At 48.3% G+C, this 17,492-nt stretch overlaps 1 protein-coding gene across 3 annotated transcripts; it reads left to right on the top strand.

Moving 5' to 3' along the window:
* The first annotated feature begins 6,104 nt into the window (after positions 1-6,104).
* On the top strand, positions 6,105-9,660 carry LOC109752913 (uncharacterized). 3 transcript variants are annotated; one of them, XR_005773216.2, is made up of 7 exons: positions 6,105-6,338; positions 6,415-6,528; positions 7,051-7,146; positions 7,275-7,460; positions 7,551-7,658; positions 8,541-8,607; positions 9,419-9,660. XR_005773216.2 is itself a non-coding variant. In XM_020311825.4 (6 exons), the coding sequence occupies exons 1-6, from the start codon at positions 6,122-6,124 to the stop codon at positions 8,543-8,545; spliced, it is 726 nt and encodes a 241-aa protein (XP_020167414.2). In that variant the 5' UTR covers positions 6,105-6,121; the 3' UTR covers positions 8,546-8,947. The 3 variants fall into 3 exon arrangements, 1 of the variants encoding a protein (XP_020167414.2); XR_005773215.2 differs by having other exon boundaries at positions 9,416-9,660; XM_020311825.4 differs by lacking the exon at positions 9,419-9,660 and having other exon boundaries at positions 8,541-8,947.
* The last annotated feature ends 7,832 nt before the right edge of the window (positions 9,661-17,492 follow it).

The raw sequence follows: 17,492 nt of genomic DNA, 5'->3' as shown, positions 1-17,492 counted from the left end.
GGTCCTGTTCATCGGAAGGGGTGTGGTGTACCGCAAAACGGGACTCCACGGGATACTGTTCATCTCCACCGTCGACCCCCTCCAGCCTCCACGGGCTACCGTTCATCCACCGTCGACCTCCTCCAGCCTCCACCTGTGACTGTTCATCCACGGGCTCCTGTTCATCCAGCCTCCACCGCGCGCTACGCCACCGGCTACTGTTCAACCAGCCCTCTCCACGGGCTCCTGTTCAACCACCCCTCCACGGGCTACTGTTCATCCAGCCCTCCACCGTCTACTATTCATCCAGCCCTCAACGGGGTGGTCCTGTTCATTCAGCCCTCCACGGGGTCCTGTTCATTCAGCCCCAACCGGCTCGATCGATCGGGGTCCTGTTCATCTAGAGGCAACACCACGGGTCCTGTTCATCCACCCCCACCGGGGACTGTTCATCCAACCCCCCCAGCAACGCTCACTGTTCATCCAGAGGCAGCATCGATCAGCTTCAGTTAGCAGCAGTAGCGAAGGAATCGCTCGATCGGGTTCAGTTAACAGCCATCGATCGACCGCTCGGGTTCAGTAATACGTAGCCTGCAGTGCAATTGCTCGGGTTCAGTTAGAGCCCAACGCCTCGCTCGGGTTTAGTTAGAGCCCAACGCCTCGCACCTACGCGCGTGCGTGTACGAGAGAAACACGCATCGCTCGGCCCCGACCACCCACCGTAACCGGGAACACCCCGATATTTTCCTCGCCCTCGCTTCTACCATGGTTTTTTCCGTCATGGACGTCCCAAAGAATGTCATGCAACTGTGTCTCCGGCCCGCCCAGGACGAAAAGCCCATTTTCTATCATGATTTTTTGTCATAGAAGTAGGAGCCCACCACATCTATGATGATACCGGGTTTTGTCACAATTATCGTCATAGAAGTGTCATAAGTATGACATAATTTTTTTTCGTTTGGCCCAAAATGTGACGGATGTGTCTTTTTTTTGTAGTGTCACTACCTGGTGAGTTGCGGATATATAAAGCAACATAGGCTCGCCAACACTTGGGGCGGCTAGGATTGGGTTGGATGCTAATAAGGGTTTTATTTCTTCCAATCCGGTTGTGGCCGCATCCGTCCATTTGAAGTTGTCGGTGCGTCTAAGCAACCTGTAAAGTGGCAATGCTTTTTCCCCTAATCTGGAGATGAAGCGGCTCAAAGCCGCTACGCACCCTGCTAGTTTTTGGACCTGCTTTAAGTCTGTTGGTATAGCCAATTGCGACAAGGCTCAGATTTTAGCTGGGTTTGCCTCAATTCCTCTGTGGGAGACAATAAACCCTAGTAGCTTTCCGGCTGGGACGCCGAAGACGCATTTTTCCGAATTGAGCCATATGTCGTATGTTCAGAGGTTGTCAAACGTGAGGCGGAGATCGTCCACCAATGATTCGACGTGTTTAGTCTTGATGACCACGTCGTCTACATATGCATCGACTGTCTTGCCGATTTGTTTTTCCAAGCATGTTTGAATCATGCGTTGGTAAGTGGCACCAGCGTTTTTGAGCCCAAAGGGCATAGTGTTGAATTAGAAAGACCCATACGGGGTGATGAACACTGTTGCGGCCTAGTCGGACTCCTTCATTTTACTCTGATGGTATCCGAAGTAAGCGTCGAGAAAACACTATGAGTCATGTCATGCGGTTGCATCAATGATCTGGTCAATGCGGGGCAATGGGAAGGGGTCTTTAGGGCAAGCCTTATTGAGGTCTTTGAAATCGACACAGAGGCGCCAAGATTTATCCTTCTTCGGCACCATGACCTAGTTGGCCAGCCAATCTGGGTGTTTGATTTCTCTGATGAACCCGGCCTCGAGTAGTTTGGCTAGTTCCTCTCCCATGGCTTGTCGTTTGGATTCGGAGAATCACCGAAGCGTTTGCTTGACTGGTTTGAACCCTTTGATAATGTTGAGGCTATGTTCGGCCAGTCTGCGTGGGATCCCGGGCATGTTCGAAGGGTGCCAGGCAAAGATATCCCAATTCTCACATAGGAATGCGCATAAGGCGACGTCTGTCGTCGGATCCAGTTGTGCTCCAATGGACGATGTTTAATTGGGATCCGTCGGGTGCACTTGAAATTTAACTATTTCATCTGCTGGCTTGAAAGAGGTGGATTTAGGTCTCTTGTCGATAATCACATCATCCTTGTCCATCGTGGATCGCAGGGTGGTTAGTTCTTCGGCCGCAAGGGCTTCGGATAGTGCCTCAAGGGCCAAGGATGCGGTTTTGTTTTCGGCGCGGAGTGCTTTATCCGGATCACTTGTAACTGTGATTATTCCATTGGGCCCTGGCATTTTAAGCTTCATGTACCCGTAATGGGGTATGGCTTGTAAGCGTGAGAAAGCGTCCCGCCCTAAAAGGGCGTGATATCCGCTATTAAAGGGAGCCACATGGAAGAGCAACTCTTCGGACCTGTAATTCTCCAGCGTGCCGAATACTACGTCAAGTTTGATTTTCCCTAAACATCGTGCTTCTTGACTAGGGATGATGCCTCGAAAGGTGGTACTGCTTTGCTTGATGCGTGTTCTGTCAATATGCATTTTTGTCGAGCGTGTCCTCATAGATGAGGTTAAGCCCACTGCCGCCGTCCATGAGCACTTTGGTAAGTCGGAAGTCGTCCACAATTGGGTTTAGAACCAGGGCGACGGGTGCCCGGACTGATCGGGCCCTTGGTTCGTCGTCAGCAGTGAAGGTTATTGCCGCGTCATTCCATGGGCTCATTGTGGTTACTTGGTGAATTTCGGCGAGGTCGCGGAGCGCCCTCTTATGCCGATTATTTGAAGAGAAAACTCTTGAAGACTGTGATGACGTTGAGGTTGTCATCCTCCGAAGAATGCTTCTCTGGAGTAGCGGTGGTGAGGATGGCCTCACCACTTTTAGCCACTTGCCGGAGTACCCAACATGCCCAAAGGTTGTGAGTTGGTTCGGTGCTTGGCGTCGCATGTATCTAACAAGGTTTGTCGAGGAGTTCGTCAAGAACGGACCTGTATCCCACAAAGGGTTTGTTTTTCTTGCCGACGGGCTTATGATCGGATGCCTCGTAAGGGTGTACCCGTTTTGCCCGGGCAGTGCACTGCTTAAAGGCAGCAGGTTCCAATTGGTTTTTTTGGGCCTTCCATGTGCTTTTCATCGCGCAAGTACTTCCGTACTACGTGTGTTAGCTCTGTGAAACTCTGTATGCGACGACGGTCGAGGGCATTCCGAATTCCCTCATCGGGACAACTGCGATGAAAGACCGAGACCGCATCGTCGTCGCAACAATCTTTAATCTTGTTTTTGACAAGTAGGAACCTGGCCCAAAAGTGATGGACCGTTTCCTGAGGTTGCTGTCATACATACATCAGGTTGTATATGTCCGGAGGGCCTGAATTACTTGGAGAGTATTGGTTGTGGTGGGTGGGTGGGCTAAAACTTGAATCCCGACCCATAATTGTGTCCGGAGCTTGTAAAATCTCCGAGGTCACCGATTCGGGTCCAGGAAGTTCCAAGTGCTCCCCGGACCCTAAGTCCGACCCTGAGTTCGGGGGACGCGGAGTCTCATCCAGAGGAAGGGTTTCTAGTTCAATGGGTTCGGAGATCCGAACATAGCTGGTTTTTAATTTAGGGGAAGAAGCGTTTTCGGCTCGTTCCCTAATGATCGCCACCAGGTGAGTGATCGGCAGGAGATTAATTTCCCTCTGGTCAGGTTGAAGCCCGATCCGATCATAATCCGTTGAAAGCCCCAAGGCGGCGATGCGATCTAGCAGCTCGTTTAAGGACGAGATGTCAGCCGGATCCATCTTTTTGGAGTGTTCGAGACCGATGCAGAGGTGATGTTTGGCGATCGCGGGGGACGCCGTTGGCTTGATGGCCGTGTGGGCATCCACGGTGAAACCGCCGAGCTGGAGGACCTGTCCTGAAGTCAGGCTCCTTCCAGAAGTGATATCGTTGTTGATGACAAGGCGAGCCATGGATCGCTTTTCGTGACTGCACAGCGGAGCTCTCAATAAAAGCACCAATGTCGGTGTCAAAACCGACAGATCTCGGGTAGGGGGGCCCAAGCTGTGAGTCTAAGGACCAATGGTAACAAGGGACAATGAGGACACGATGTTTACCCAGGTTCGGGCCCTCTTAATGGAGGTAAAACCCTACGTCATGCTTGATTGTATTCGATGAGTATAGGGGTTACAAGAGTTGATCTGCCTTGAGATCGTAATGGCTAAACCCTAGTTGTCTAGCCTATGAATATTCTAATAGCCTCCACGGACTAAACCCTCCGGTTCATATATATACACCGGAGGGGCCTAGGGTTGTTCAGAGTCGGTTTACAAGGGAAGGAAATATTACATCCAGACACTCAACTTGCCGTCCACGCATACAGGAGTCCTACCCGGACACGGGGGACGGTCTTCTGCTTTATCTTCACGGCCCATCAGTCTGGCCCATACTGAATAGGCCGGACACTTGAGGACCCCCTAATAATCTAGGACTCCCTCAGCCCCCTCCACACGATGTCCTGAAAATTAACATTGATGGCAGCTTTGTGACTGATATGAAGAGAGGGGGTTGCTCAGGTTGAGGCTTTGTGATAAGAGACGTATAGAGAGAAGTAATGGGTTCATGAGCGGGGAAGAGGACCATGTTCAAGACAGTTTGCAAGCGGAGGCAGTGGCCTGTGCCCAGGCTATGAATCAGGCCATACAATGGGGGATGACCAATGTCATGGTCGAAACAGATTCACAGCTCCTGGTCCAAGCCGTTAACAACTCAAAGAGTTTCGATCTTGCGCTCAATGGTGTCCTATTTAGGGGGATTAAAGCCTTGGCTATGCTGCGCTTTAATTCTTTTTTCGGTTGGTTATTGCCTTCGGACATGTAATAGTGTTGTTTATGCATTAGCGACGTATGATTCGAAGATGGTGTATGAGCCCCAAGCCGTTTGGCCGGGTGATGCACCCACCTTCATCCATGATTTGGTTGCCGACGATCTGGCACGGCACAGTGGCTAATGGAATGAGATGTTCCAAGTTCAAAAAAAACTTGTAAAACTGAATTAGTTCGGTCCTCAATACCGCTTCGGGTGGTTCCCAAACGATGTAGACACAATTTTTGACAAAAAAAACATGTCACCCTGGTTTGATTGCCAAATTAACTAAGCGACATGAAATCCCTCCCCGTTCTACATGTCACACAGGTATCCCTGTATACATGTTAAAAATTTAAGAATAGTGGATTACTTTGGGTCAAAAAAAACTAGTGGATTACTAGATGCATACATGTCATACCTATGTTGGTCATTATTCAGGTTCCACCATTGTTTTTCGTATGGTAAAATATGCCTATGGATATGACACTGGCGGACGTGGTGTGTAGCTGGCGGCTCCTGATGCTCCTCCTTCGGCTTAGGCGTGCATGGGAGCATGGAAGTCCACGTCCATGTCTGCCCCACTAGCCCTGAGCGCCAATAGCAGGGCAAGTCACTGCGCGAGCTCAGCCCGCTCTGAGGCCTCGAGGGTCTGCTTGAGGGCCTCGTCGTACTCACCCCCTTCTCTTTCATCACATGTGGCTCGCTCACACGCACGAGCGACGAAGCACGCCCGCGACGTTAGTCTTGCTTGTCGTAGAACCACACATCCTAGTGGGGCGAGTTCTCGGCGAACACATGATCGTGGCGGCGGTGGATCTGTGAAGCCCCCGCGCAACCTGAGGCCGGAACGACCAGCACTGGAACTCTTTCCAGGTTCAAATACCAGCCGTTCAGTCGGTGCGCGTCCGGCCAAGGTACATGGATGACCTACTACCAGTACTCACGTCGCGACAAGCACATACCTGCGGGCGCGCACGAGGACGCAACCCCGTGCGGCAGGGTGCCACGTGCCGCCGCTCAGAGGAAGAGTTGACATCATGGTCGTGCTTCCGAGGCACCCCCACACGTATCATTTAAAAAGGACCATCGTGTGGTAGTTGGGTAGCTGCCGCATGGGCTCGGGACGGATACCGAGCGGACATGCGACGCGTCCGTCTGTTATCCGTGTGGACGCAAACTTGATTTAAATTTATATTCACACGAACACGAAATAAATAAAATTGTCAAATAAGTCGTGGTGTTGGGTCATGATTTCTGCCCATGCCGATCCAATCGGACTCAGCGGATGAAATGCGTAGTTGGAGTTGCCCTGACTCCTTGAGATCCGGACCAATCGAAGGTCGCATCCAACGGCAGATGACGCCCCGACAACAAAGTCGTCGCCTGGTCTCCTCCGCCGCTCCCGCCACTCTCCTGCTCCTACTCCTCGCCGGCGCCGCCGACGCCGAGCCACCGCTAGTCGGCGTTTCTCCCCAGGGTGAAGGAGCCACATGCCTGTGCGCCCTCCTCCGCATCTATTTCCTCCTCTCGTCCTGACCAAATTGTTTCTGCAGACGAGGCGTACTTCGCGCCGCAGGTGATCGCCTGCAGGGACGGCTCGGGCTCCTTCCCCAGGAGCCGGCTCAACGACGGATACTGCGATTGCACCGATGGAACCGACGAGCCAGGTTTTCCCCTATCTGCTTTGGATTTGCCCGAACTTGACTGCGAAGTCCCCAACTGAGTAGATCTGGTCGATTTTGCTGATGTGATTACGTCTGATTGGAATTTCGTGGTTAGGTACTATAATTGATTAAAGCAGTTCAGCTTTGTCTTGCGGATTTAGTTACGCCAGTTGAAACTGCAATTCACCGAACTAAGTGCAAGAGTGAAATGCTTAACTTTGACAGTACTTTACAGTTTATTTTCCGGCAGTTTAGATCAGAATGAGCTATTAGGCCAGCTATAACTACCGCAGATCTTTATGCATTACACTAGTACCACATGTCCACATTACCAAATGTGTTCTTTTTGTTGTTGTGCTAACTGCTATTGTGGCAGGCCTCGCTGTTACTTGTTCCTGTAATTCTGAATGCTCACTTTAGAAAACATTGCCACACAACAATTTTTTCTCTTCACTTGATGTTAACAGTAATGCCCAAGATATTCACTAATGGAATGTTTTCATTCACATTATTTGCGTTATACAGGCACTTCGGCTTGCCCAGAAGGCAAATTTTATTGTATAAACACTGGAGATCTTCCTCGTATCTTGTTCTCTTCGTTTGTGAATGATAACATTTGCGGTATGCTATTGATTTTGCAGACTATCAAATCCTTAAATCATGCCCTTCCTTTACTAGTTTGTACTTAGTATTTACTGGATTCTGTTTTGTTAGCAGCAGAAATTTTGATACTGTTTCTATGTTTGTAGATTGCTGTGATGGAAGTGATGAGTATGAAAGTGGCATCCATTGTCCGAACACATGTAAAAAGAGGCATGATACTGCCGAGACAGACAATGGTGTTAGTGAGCTGTCAGTCGCACATTTAGGTGGAACGGACATAATTTCTAGTAAACATACACTTGACATAGAAGATCTTATCCAGAAGCTAAGAGGTACTTTCCCTTCAGAATGCTAGATGTAGCTGTTTCTGGAACAGAATATGTTTTTTATACCTGATTTGATTTCAATTGTCCTGTTTACAGGATTAAGAATGGCTGCAGTTATTGAACTGGGTGTTGTTGTATGTATTTTCGTTTTCTACTTTGCTCGACGGAGCACTCGGGCACGGAGGAGACAATATATTTTGAAACGTAAGCTTTGGCCCCTCCAATTTATAAGTGTGTTCTTTCTTTCTGTAGTACTCCCTCCGATACATATTTATTGTCATGGCTTTAGTAAAGTGTAAGCTTCTTATCTTGTTAGAACAAAATGAAGGAACATGTAGGATAAGTGGCATGTTGTATTTCTCTCTCTTGAACAGACGCGCATCAAAATGCATGTCGCTCTATATTAGAAGAAGAATGTCATGAAGGTGCAAAGCAGTTCCTACCACGCTAGTGGCATCTACCATGCGTCAACAAAAAAAACCGTATGAAGACTAACCTAAACTAAGACGAAAACAAGAGAAAAAAACTATCTATGAGGGTCTGGACCCGAGAGGTGTGATTGTATATCCACCCCCGTCCTGCCCAAGTGAGTTAGGCTGAACATGATAACATAATTGATATACTAATTGATTTGTTATTCAGCTAAGCTGGTTTATATGTCCTGGCATTTGAGTGATGCTTTATTATTAGTAACTTTGCTGTCATTCAGAACTATGGAAATGTTAAGCGTATTCAAAATGTTGCCGATTTTTCATCATTTTCCTGGATTGAGCATATGATATTCTGTTCGTTATTAGACTAAGAAGTTTATCAAGATTTAGGGGATATTTGACTGATGGGTATTGTTTTGAGGAGCTTCAGTATTTAGCTTGAATGACACCCTAAAAAGGACCCCTCATCCAAACACACTCTTATCTTATGATCTACGGAACTACTTTCTACCTTAATCCAGTTCAGCAGTAGCAAGCCTTTGTTATCCTGTTGGAAGCTGCTGCAACTTGCAAGCACAGGACAGCAATCTTATATTCAACGCATTGTGATGATATATTCTTGGTGAACTCACCAAATTAACTGTGTTATTTTCAGGTTAGAAAAGTTTTAAGCTTGTAGGGCTGATCGAGAATTGGAGATGGGAAGGTCAGGCATCCACAAGGTTTCTAAAGTAACTAGCCTACGCATCTGCTGTTAAAAAGAAACTAGGCCAGGACAGTCGTGATTTATCCATGCAATATTTTCTCTCCGGCCTTCCTGCCGGTAACGCCAGTTCAGTGCTTGTGTGTATATTAAGTTACTATTGTGTTGGTGTGTTGTTGGCGATGGCATCCATAGGGTGGGGGTGGTGCTGTTCGCGGTAAGAGCATGGTTAACAATACAACCAACAATCAGCTATAAGGAGTTGCCATGTTATCTAAAGCCAACCTAATAGTCGGCATGTACAACAGTAAATTTTAAATGTATACTACTTTGTTAATAGTTGACCTACTTTACAACCTCACAAATTATCTTCGGGCTTGTACCGCAGCCGGCTACTAATCAACGGCTTTTTTTCTCTTTCATCTTCTCTTTACTCCAATTAAGCAAATATTTTAGTCCTTATAGCCTGCTTATGTTTATGTACTCCCTCCGTCTAGGTGTGTAAGTCATCTTACGTTGTGCATCGTGACCAAGGCGGAGAGGAAAACGAGAAAACTTAATGTCTTTTTGCTAATTAATAGCATTGCATGCAATGAACTAACCACTGCATGTCATGTTTGGTAGTCTCAAGTCATTGAAAGCATGCACGGCCCACATCTCTTATTGATTGATATGTCACAAAATAAGAAACGAAGAGGGAGTTAATATACCGTGCCTAAGTGTTTTGGGATTATTTGGTTTTCGTAAGATGACTTACACACCTAGACGGAGGGAGTACCTTATTGTAATTGCTCAGTTTTCAAGGTTGTATCTTTGTCTTGGTGTAGCAGTCGCAGCCGACACAAGGAGCCAGTCAGCCACAGCCAGTGGTGTTTTGGCCGGATTCGGAATTAGGGACTCATGTATCATCTGATGAATCCAATTTCTTTTACACTTCTGTATCTTACTTTATCTTGTTTTTTAGTACTCCCTCTGTAAAGAAATACTGTAAGAACGCGTTTGGTTGGAGCTCAGGTAACGTATTCACTGTTGTAATGAGAATACACTGTATTAGATTGGAGGTAAGTGATTACATGATGTGTCTGGTTCACGCAAAGGAATAGGAAGCCGTGGAGTGCCGTCGCGAGCCTTGTAGACTATGCCGGAGGACCGGAGGACGGACGACTGCTGGGGATGGCCCTTGACGGAAAATGAGATCACCAGCCGTTCAAACAACGCTGCTGCTCACGGCAGCGAAGCGACATCGGCGGCGCTGCCCACGGCGTCGGCGAAGAGAGATCGGTGGCGCTGCCCACGCCGACAGCGGCGGCGAATGGAGATCGGCGGCGCTCAGCGGCGGAGGCGACTGGAGATCGGCGGCGCTCAGCAGCGGAGGCTACTGAAGATCGGCGGCGCTCAGCGGCGATGAATTGATACGGCGATGGTACTGCAAGTCGCTGCTGCTTGGTCCTGACGCGGAAGAAAACGACGAGTGGTGTTATTCCATACCAGGCTATATCGGGTGTTTTCGAATTTGTGAAGGACGGTTTACGATTACACGGGAACTGAAACCGACGCTGCCGAAACAAACGCTGGTAACGTAATCGTGATCCACTGTATTCGGGAGACAGCGAAAATGGCACAAACCAAACCCGGCGTACATGTTGTTGGAGCCCATCATGTTACCCTGGCGGGCTGAGGGGACACCATCCACAGCTTCTTCGGGTGCAACAGCAGCAGGGGTCACGGGGGCACTCAAGATGATAGAGGGAGCGTCCCCATTGACCCCTACAGCAACCTGATCCGTCCCGTCCGCTCGGCCAGACGCGATGACCATCTCAGCATCAATGGGAGAGGGTTCCTCATCCTGGGAACCTTCAGCCCCCATCGCCTCCTCGACCGTGAGCTTCTGGACAGCCTTGGTCACCGCCTTGATCTCCTTCTCCGGCAGCTTTGACCTGCCCGCCACCTCCTCATCTCCAGGGGCCACCGACAGGCTTCCGTACTCGAGGAGCCGCCCGGTCGAAGCCCCCGAAGTGTGCAGGTTCTTCGGGTGAGCAGAAGCCTTGAGGTCGATGGAGAAGTTCTTCTCTCGAAGCTCAGTAGGGACACCACAGAACTTGGCTGTAGTGTGCCCCACGACACCACAGCACAGACAAAAATTAGGCAATTTTTCATACTTAACAGGAAAGTATATCTTGTTAGTGCCTCCAACGTCGGTTGTGTCGATGAACTTCCTCACGGGCTCGTCCACCCGATGCTCGACGCGGACGCGAATGTACTCGTCGACGATCTTCTTGTTCTTGTGTGACACCGTAATGACGATGCCGAGCTTCTCGCCAAGGGTCCATCCCATTTCCACGGTCTTGATCGGAACCGGCAACCCATGGATTTGCACTCAAATTCTGAAAGAATCAAGGGGAACATCCACAGGGTCACCGCTGCCATCAAACGCCGCGAGCAGGACTGCGTCATTCCTGTAGTGCCACGGCCCAGCTTGCAGCACATGACGCCGGTCACCTTCCTCCGAAAAGGTGACGACGAAACGCCTATCTTCACTTTTGACTCGCTGGGCCGCCGCCTCGCCGCGGAGTCTCCATGGCCCTTTCAGCTCGTTGACAACGGCCTGGGGGTCAGCCGGGTATGGCGAGAGTACCCGACCCACCACCAGCTTGTCCGCCACCGCGCGCAAGGCCGCCTCCATGTCGATGACGATCGGCTTGTCGTTGAACATTGTCGGAGAGCGCAGCTTGGTCTTGTTGTTCCTACGGAGGGTAGGGGGCGATGTAGTCGTCGCAGCGAATCCAATGGAGGCATTCGGCGAAGCCAGAAACAGGCCGGTTGGCCCCCCCACGGTGCCCTTCCCCTTTGTCAGCAGAGACGAGTCAGTGGCAGCCATCGGGACGTTGCTCACCATGCCCTGTGAGGGAGATGCCACCATCCGCAGTCCGTCCAGACCGCTGCTGTCCTCGGACGCAGCAGCCTTCTCCTTTTGATTCTTGCCAGCCTGAGCCGCAGGGTAGTCCTGGCTTGACATGCTTCCCTGAAAAGAACGAACAGCAGAGCAACTGGAAGCAGTGGCTAAAGTTTGAGGACCAAAATCATGCTCTGTACCCTTGAAATAGTCATCCCCCTCCTCAAATTTCGTCACAACATCAAACCTGATAACTCTTGGCTTTAATTTCGCACAAGAAACGGAACTATCACCAAATTCCCCATTCACCAGGAGGTTGAACGCACTAGAAACTGCCTCCTTCTCTCCCCAATTACTCACCAGATCAGCCACGGGCGTATATTCCGGCACCATCAAATCCTCAACGACCATCGCAATCGTCGCTGTAGCTTTCCCTTCCTTCAATTGAGTATCCCCAAGATCTGAATTGAAGAAGCCTTGCATCCTCTCCCGAAGGCGCCGAACGCAGCCTTCTGGATCTCGCGCTCTCTGAAGGATCTCCCTTCCCCGCCTCTTGAAGATGCTCCACTCGTCGCCGAAGTGGCCATCCAGCCTCCCGGGCCGGCGCCGCCGACATATCCGTCACGGGCGAGTCGCCCTGGGCGTCGCCAGAGCCGCTCTCCCGAAACGCAATATTATCTTTTTATCTGAAACATGAAAGAATAAAGAGTATGTTGAGAGCTTGCCCTATAGGTTGGGTATGAATAATGTTTTTACTGTTTCTGGCCATGGTAAAGGTGGTGGACTAGCTGTGTTTTGAGATGAGGCCTACTCTTGTGAGGTGAACAAATATGGTGACCACTTTATTGATTTGTACGTTGAAAGGAACAAAGTGGATGTGCACCTTCATTTACGGTAAGCCTAAGGCGAGTCAAAGGTATGTTACGTGGGATCTCTTGAGACGGATTAAACCTCTTGGTGTTGGAGCTTGGTTTATGATGGGGGATTTTAACGAAGCTATGTGGCAAGAAGAGCACTCTCTCGTCATAAGAGGTCTACTAGACTAATGGCTAATTTTCGTGAAGCTTTGTCTGATTGCAATTTATATGACTTGGGTTACCATGGCGTGCCTTGGACGTATAATAACAAACAAGATGGAAACAAGAATGTTAAGGTGCGTCATGATCGTGCGGTGGCGTGCCCGCTTTGGTCTTCAATGTTCCCTCGATGTAAGGTATCCCATATAATAAGCTCCAGGTCTGATCATTGTCCCATTTTTGTTGAGGTTTTGGGTACTCACCGGGTGGGTAGATTTGTTAATCAGTTGAAATATGAATCTTATTGGGAGAGGGAAGGTGAAGCTTTGGATGACCTGATTAGTGCTTGCTGGAATAGAGAGTCTAATATTAATGATCTTGAAGATATTGCTAATAAGTTAGACAAATTAATGAAATCTCTTCATGGGTGGAGTCGGGTCCATACTGGTTATTTACCAAAGAAGCTGGAGTGGCCTCGTAAAAGACTAAATGTGTTGTTTAGTAGGAATGATCATTCTGCAGTGATGGAAAGGAAGAAAATTCTTCAAGAGATGGATGAGCTTCTTATAAAGGAAGAGATGTTATGGAAGCAAAGATCTCGTTTGGATAAAATAAGAGGAGGAGATCGTAATACTAATTATTTTTAGAGAAAGGCTTCATGGAGAGCAAAGAAAAATTATATTGCGGCACTAAGGAAGGATGATGGGGGTCTCACGGAAAAGCTGGAGGAAATGAAAGGTATAACAAACTCGTTCTTTAAAAATCTTTATTCTGTTGATGACTCCGTTGACCCGTCACATATTATTCCGTTGGTTATACCCCTTGTATCTGATGATATGAATGATGAGCTTTACAAACCGTTTTCTGAACAAGAGATTAGTGATGCGCTTTTTCAAATGGGACCGTTAAAAGCTCTGGGTCCGGATGGTTTTCCTGCAAGGTTTTTCCAACGAAATTGGGGTTTGATCAAAGTGGATATTGTTAAGGCTGTCCAACAGTTTTTTAATTCTGGAATTATGCCAAGGGGATAAATAACACAACTATTGTTCTCATCCCAAAAGTTAAGAATCCTCAATCTATTAAAGAGTTCAGGCCGATCAGTTTGTGCAATGTTATCTATAAGATTATTTCCAAATGCCTTGTTAACAGACTGCGACCGCTCCTTAATGGTATGATTTCGCCTACTCAAAGTGCATTTATTCCGGGAAGGTTAATTTCTGACAATGCTCTCATAGCTTTTGAATGTATGCATTCGTTAAGTACGCTGAAAGATTTCAGAGGGGAATTTTGCGCATATAAGTTGGACTTGGCGAAAGCCTTTGATCGGGTGGACTGGTGTTTCTTACAATGTATGATGGGGGCTTTGGGTTTTGCACCGACGTGGATAAATTGGATTATGGCATGTGTTACATCAGTGAAATTTGCAGTGCGCTTCAACGGGCAATTGTTGGAGATGTTTTCACCTACTCGGGGGCTCAGGCAGGGAGATCCTTTATCCGCGTATTTGTTCCTATTTGTTGCCGAGGCACTTTCTTTACTGCTTAAAGATGCTTCTACCAGGGGAGCTCCTCGGGAGTTCCATTTGAATAGACAAGCCCCAAGTATTTCTCACTTGCTGTTTGCGGACGACAGTATGTTATTTTTCAAAGGCTCCATTGATCAAGCAGTCGCCATTAAAAATATTTTGATGGAGTACGAGAAAGGGACTGGGCAGTTATTAAGTCCTGATAAGTGTTCCATGATGTTTGGGAAAAAGTGTAGTTTGGAGAACCAAGTGGCTATAATGGTAATCTTAAAAATTACGGTCGATGGTTTCGAAGATAAATATCTTGGACTTCCGGTTCCTGAGGGAAGAATGAAAGCTGGTAAGTTTCAATCTACTAAAGAAAAGGTTTCGAAAAGGCTCTCTGACTGGATAGAGAAATATGCTTCTTCTAGGGTGAAAGAGGACTTAATAAAATCAGTTATTCAAGCTCTACATGTGTATGCTATGGGTATTTTTAAGTTCCCGGCTTCCCTTTGTGAGGAGTTAACCCAGATTATCAGGAATTTTTGGTGGGGAGATGAGGAAGATCGAAGAAAAACACATTGGTTTGCATGGGACAAATTAACAAGGTCTAAAGGTGTGACGCCCTCGATTCAATCGTACACTAATCATACACGCAAATGTGTACGATCAAGATCAAGGACTCACGGGAAGATATCACAACACAACTCTAGACACAAATTAAAATAATACAAGCTTTATATTACAAGCCAGGGGCCTCGAGGGCTCGAATACATAAGCTCGAAAACACAAGAGTCAGCGGAAGCAACAATATCTGAGTACAGACATAAGTTAGACAAGTTTGCCTTAAGAAGGCTAGCACAAAGGCATCTACGATCGAAAAGGCAAGGCCTCCTGCCTGGGAGCCTCCTAACTACTCCTGATCGTCGGCAGTCTCCACGTAGTAGTAGGCATCTACGGTGGCATCTGGCTCCTGGGCTCTGACATCTGGTTGCATCAACCGGAAAGAAGAAGAAAGAGGGAAAAGGGGGAGCAAAGCAGCCGTAAGTACTCATCCAAAGTACTCGCAAGTAAGGATCTACACTACATATGCAACATTATCAAAGGAAGGCTGTATATGTGGACTGGGCTGCAGAAATGCCAGAATAGAGGGGAGAACCTAGTCCTATCGAAGATTAGCATCTTCTGGAAACCACCATCTTGCAGCAACAGGAGGGAGTAGAGTAGCATAAAGCAAAGTAGTAGTAGTGTTATCAACCTCGGCTAGAGATCCTTTCTCGACTCCTTGCGAGAAAGCAATCCGAGAGCCATACTATCCATTTCTCATATCAATGTCTCATCTCAAGTATCCAGTTCTAGTTGTATCGATCGGGATAAAACTCCAAGTGTCCGTTGACGGCGGCGCGGGGCATCAACGGGGCGCGCGCTGCAGCGCGTGCGGGGCCGCGGCGGTCAGGGGCTGCGGTCGCGGTCGGGGACGAGCGGGACGACGGGGACGACTTGGGACGGCGGCCTACGGCGAAGAAAATAGAGGGGGGGCAGTGGTAGCTGCGAAGGGGCTCACAGTGGAGCACGACGACGAGGTCGGGGAGGCGCCGGAGTAGCAGGACGACGGCGAGGTAGTGGCGGGGCCGGCGGGAAGAAGACGACGCGGTGGCGTCGATGCAGGCGCGATCCGGGCCGATCCGGCCTCATAGACGACGTAGTGAGGAGCTCCTAGACTCGACGGCGGGGCACGGGGCGGTCGATGGCCGCGGCTTCAGTGGGGGACGGCCATGGTCATGCGGCTCCGGGCGCGGGCAGCGAAGGGAGAGGGAGCGAGAGGAGAGTGGATCTAGGCGAGGTGGAGGGGAGGAGCCCGAGGGGTCGAGATGGGGGCATCCTTATCCCTGCAGCGACGGGGTTGGCGAGGTGGTCGGGCGGCGACCGCGCCCTGTAGCGACGCGGGGCGGAGGAGCAGTGCACGGGTGGGGGAGAAGGAGAATGTGGGCTGGGCCGGTTCGGTGAGATGGGCCGAGGCCCGGGGGGTCAGGGGAGGCCTTTTCATTTTATTTTCATCTTGCCTTTTCTGTTTTCTAATTAGTTTCCTTTTATTTTTTATTTTATAAAATACAACACTAGTAACTTATGCCACTGCCACAAATAGTTTTAGGTTAAAATAAAATAGTTTAGTATTTTTACAATTTAAAAAGCAATTAAATTATTATCTAGGCCACTGTGTTGACTAGTTTAAGGCATTTAAACACTTTGCAAAAATGTTGGTTCACCACCATAATTAGTTGTGGAATATTTGCCACACTTTGAACATTGTATTTTGCATGTTTGACAAAGTTGAATTTTAGGACCTTAATTTGAATTGAATTTGAATTATGCTTCGGATCAAATGAGGATTAGCAACAGTAAGAATGATGACGTGGCATCATTAGCAGGAGATTATTGTTGCTTAATTATCCGAGCGTCACATTTCTCCTCCACTACAAGAAATCTCGTCCCGAGATTTAAGAGGTGGAGTAAGGGGAAAGACTCGGGAAGGACGGAGCTCAACACAAGATAGGTACGTGGGGACTATGTCAGTGAACATGACATAGAGGCATCTCTCAAGTTGATTCAAGAAAGTCATCGAGAGGAAGGTGAGGAGGAGCAAAAAGAAGCTTCAACCGGGTAGGCAATCGTTCATTGCCTGAAACAGAGGGTGAAAGGGGCTCAGAGCAATGGGAATAAGTATTGCGTCTGATACCGGAATATATCGCTAGGAAGGTGGCTCATGATTTACATACGAAGCCAAGTGCGAGGAACAATTCTGGAAAACAGGGGTGTACAGGAGAGTCAGGTTTCGATCCTGTGGAACTGTGGGTTATGGGCCCACCATGTGGGTTAAAAGTAGAAGGAGCGGTGACATCTTGCAAGGTCTTGATAGCAAGGCATGTCAGAGGGTGGCCTGCCAGTTATGCCGGCAACAAGGTCGGTACCAAGGGCGAGGGACGAAGAGAACCATTTTCCTGCTCGTTAAACGAGGCGGACCAATAGGCAAGGTTCTCGTCCATCAGTGGTTACCGGAATGTCATCAACAATAGTAACAGGGTCTTACCGATAGAGTTGTACACCGTGGTGTTTACATAAGCAGTGAATTATTACTTCTTATATCATACAGATCACAAGAATGGTTAAACAAACCAATGGAAAGGAAAAATATGACTATCAAATCAAACAACCCAACGGAAAGGAAGATGTGTGTACACATAAGAGTTGGGAGTATATCCTTCCCAAGGAAAAGCAGAGCAGGATATACATGATAGGACAGCAAGTTCAAAAGCATTTAGATAATGGGGAGAGGGAAGAATCATGATATTACCCATACAATGGTGTGAGGGTAATTGAACGAGAAACATTTTGCATTATGCTTTCGATGTTCTTGTAGATATTCAGAATACCACAGTCATGCTTCGATGAGGCAATTATATGGTGTCAAGTAAAGATTGGGTTCGAAG

This window comes from Aegilops tauschii, chromosome 3 (assembly GCF_002575655.3).
Source record: "Aegilops tauschii subsp. strangulata cultivar AL8/78 chromosome 3, Aet v6.0, whole genome shotgun sequence".
Taxonomy (NCBI): domain Eukaryota; kingdom Viridiplantae; phylum Streptophyta; class Magnoliopsida; order Poales; family Poaceae; genus Aegilops; species Aegilops tauschii.
Note: the sequence above shows the minus strand (reverse complement) of the source record. Positions and strands in the feature narration are given on the sequence as shown.

Bases quoted from the DNA above. Each gene is read 5' to 3' on its own strand.
- LOC109752913 (XM_020311825.4), top strand. From the start codon at position 6,122: ATGCCGATCCAATCGGACTCAGCGGATGAAATGCGTAGTTGGAGTTGC. The intron at 6,339-6,414 runs GTGAAGGAGCCA...TTGTTTCTGCAG, and splicing joins AGTCGGCGTTTCTCCCCAGG to ACGAGGCGTACTTCGCGCCG. The intron at 7,147-7,274 runs GTATGCTATTGA...CTATGTTTGTAG, and splicing joins TGTGAATGATAACATTTGCG to ATTGCTGTGATGGAAGTGAT.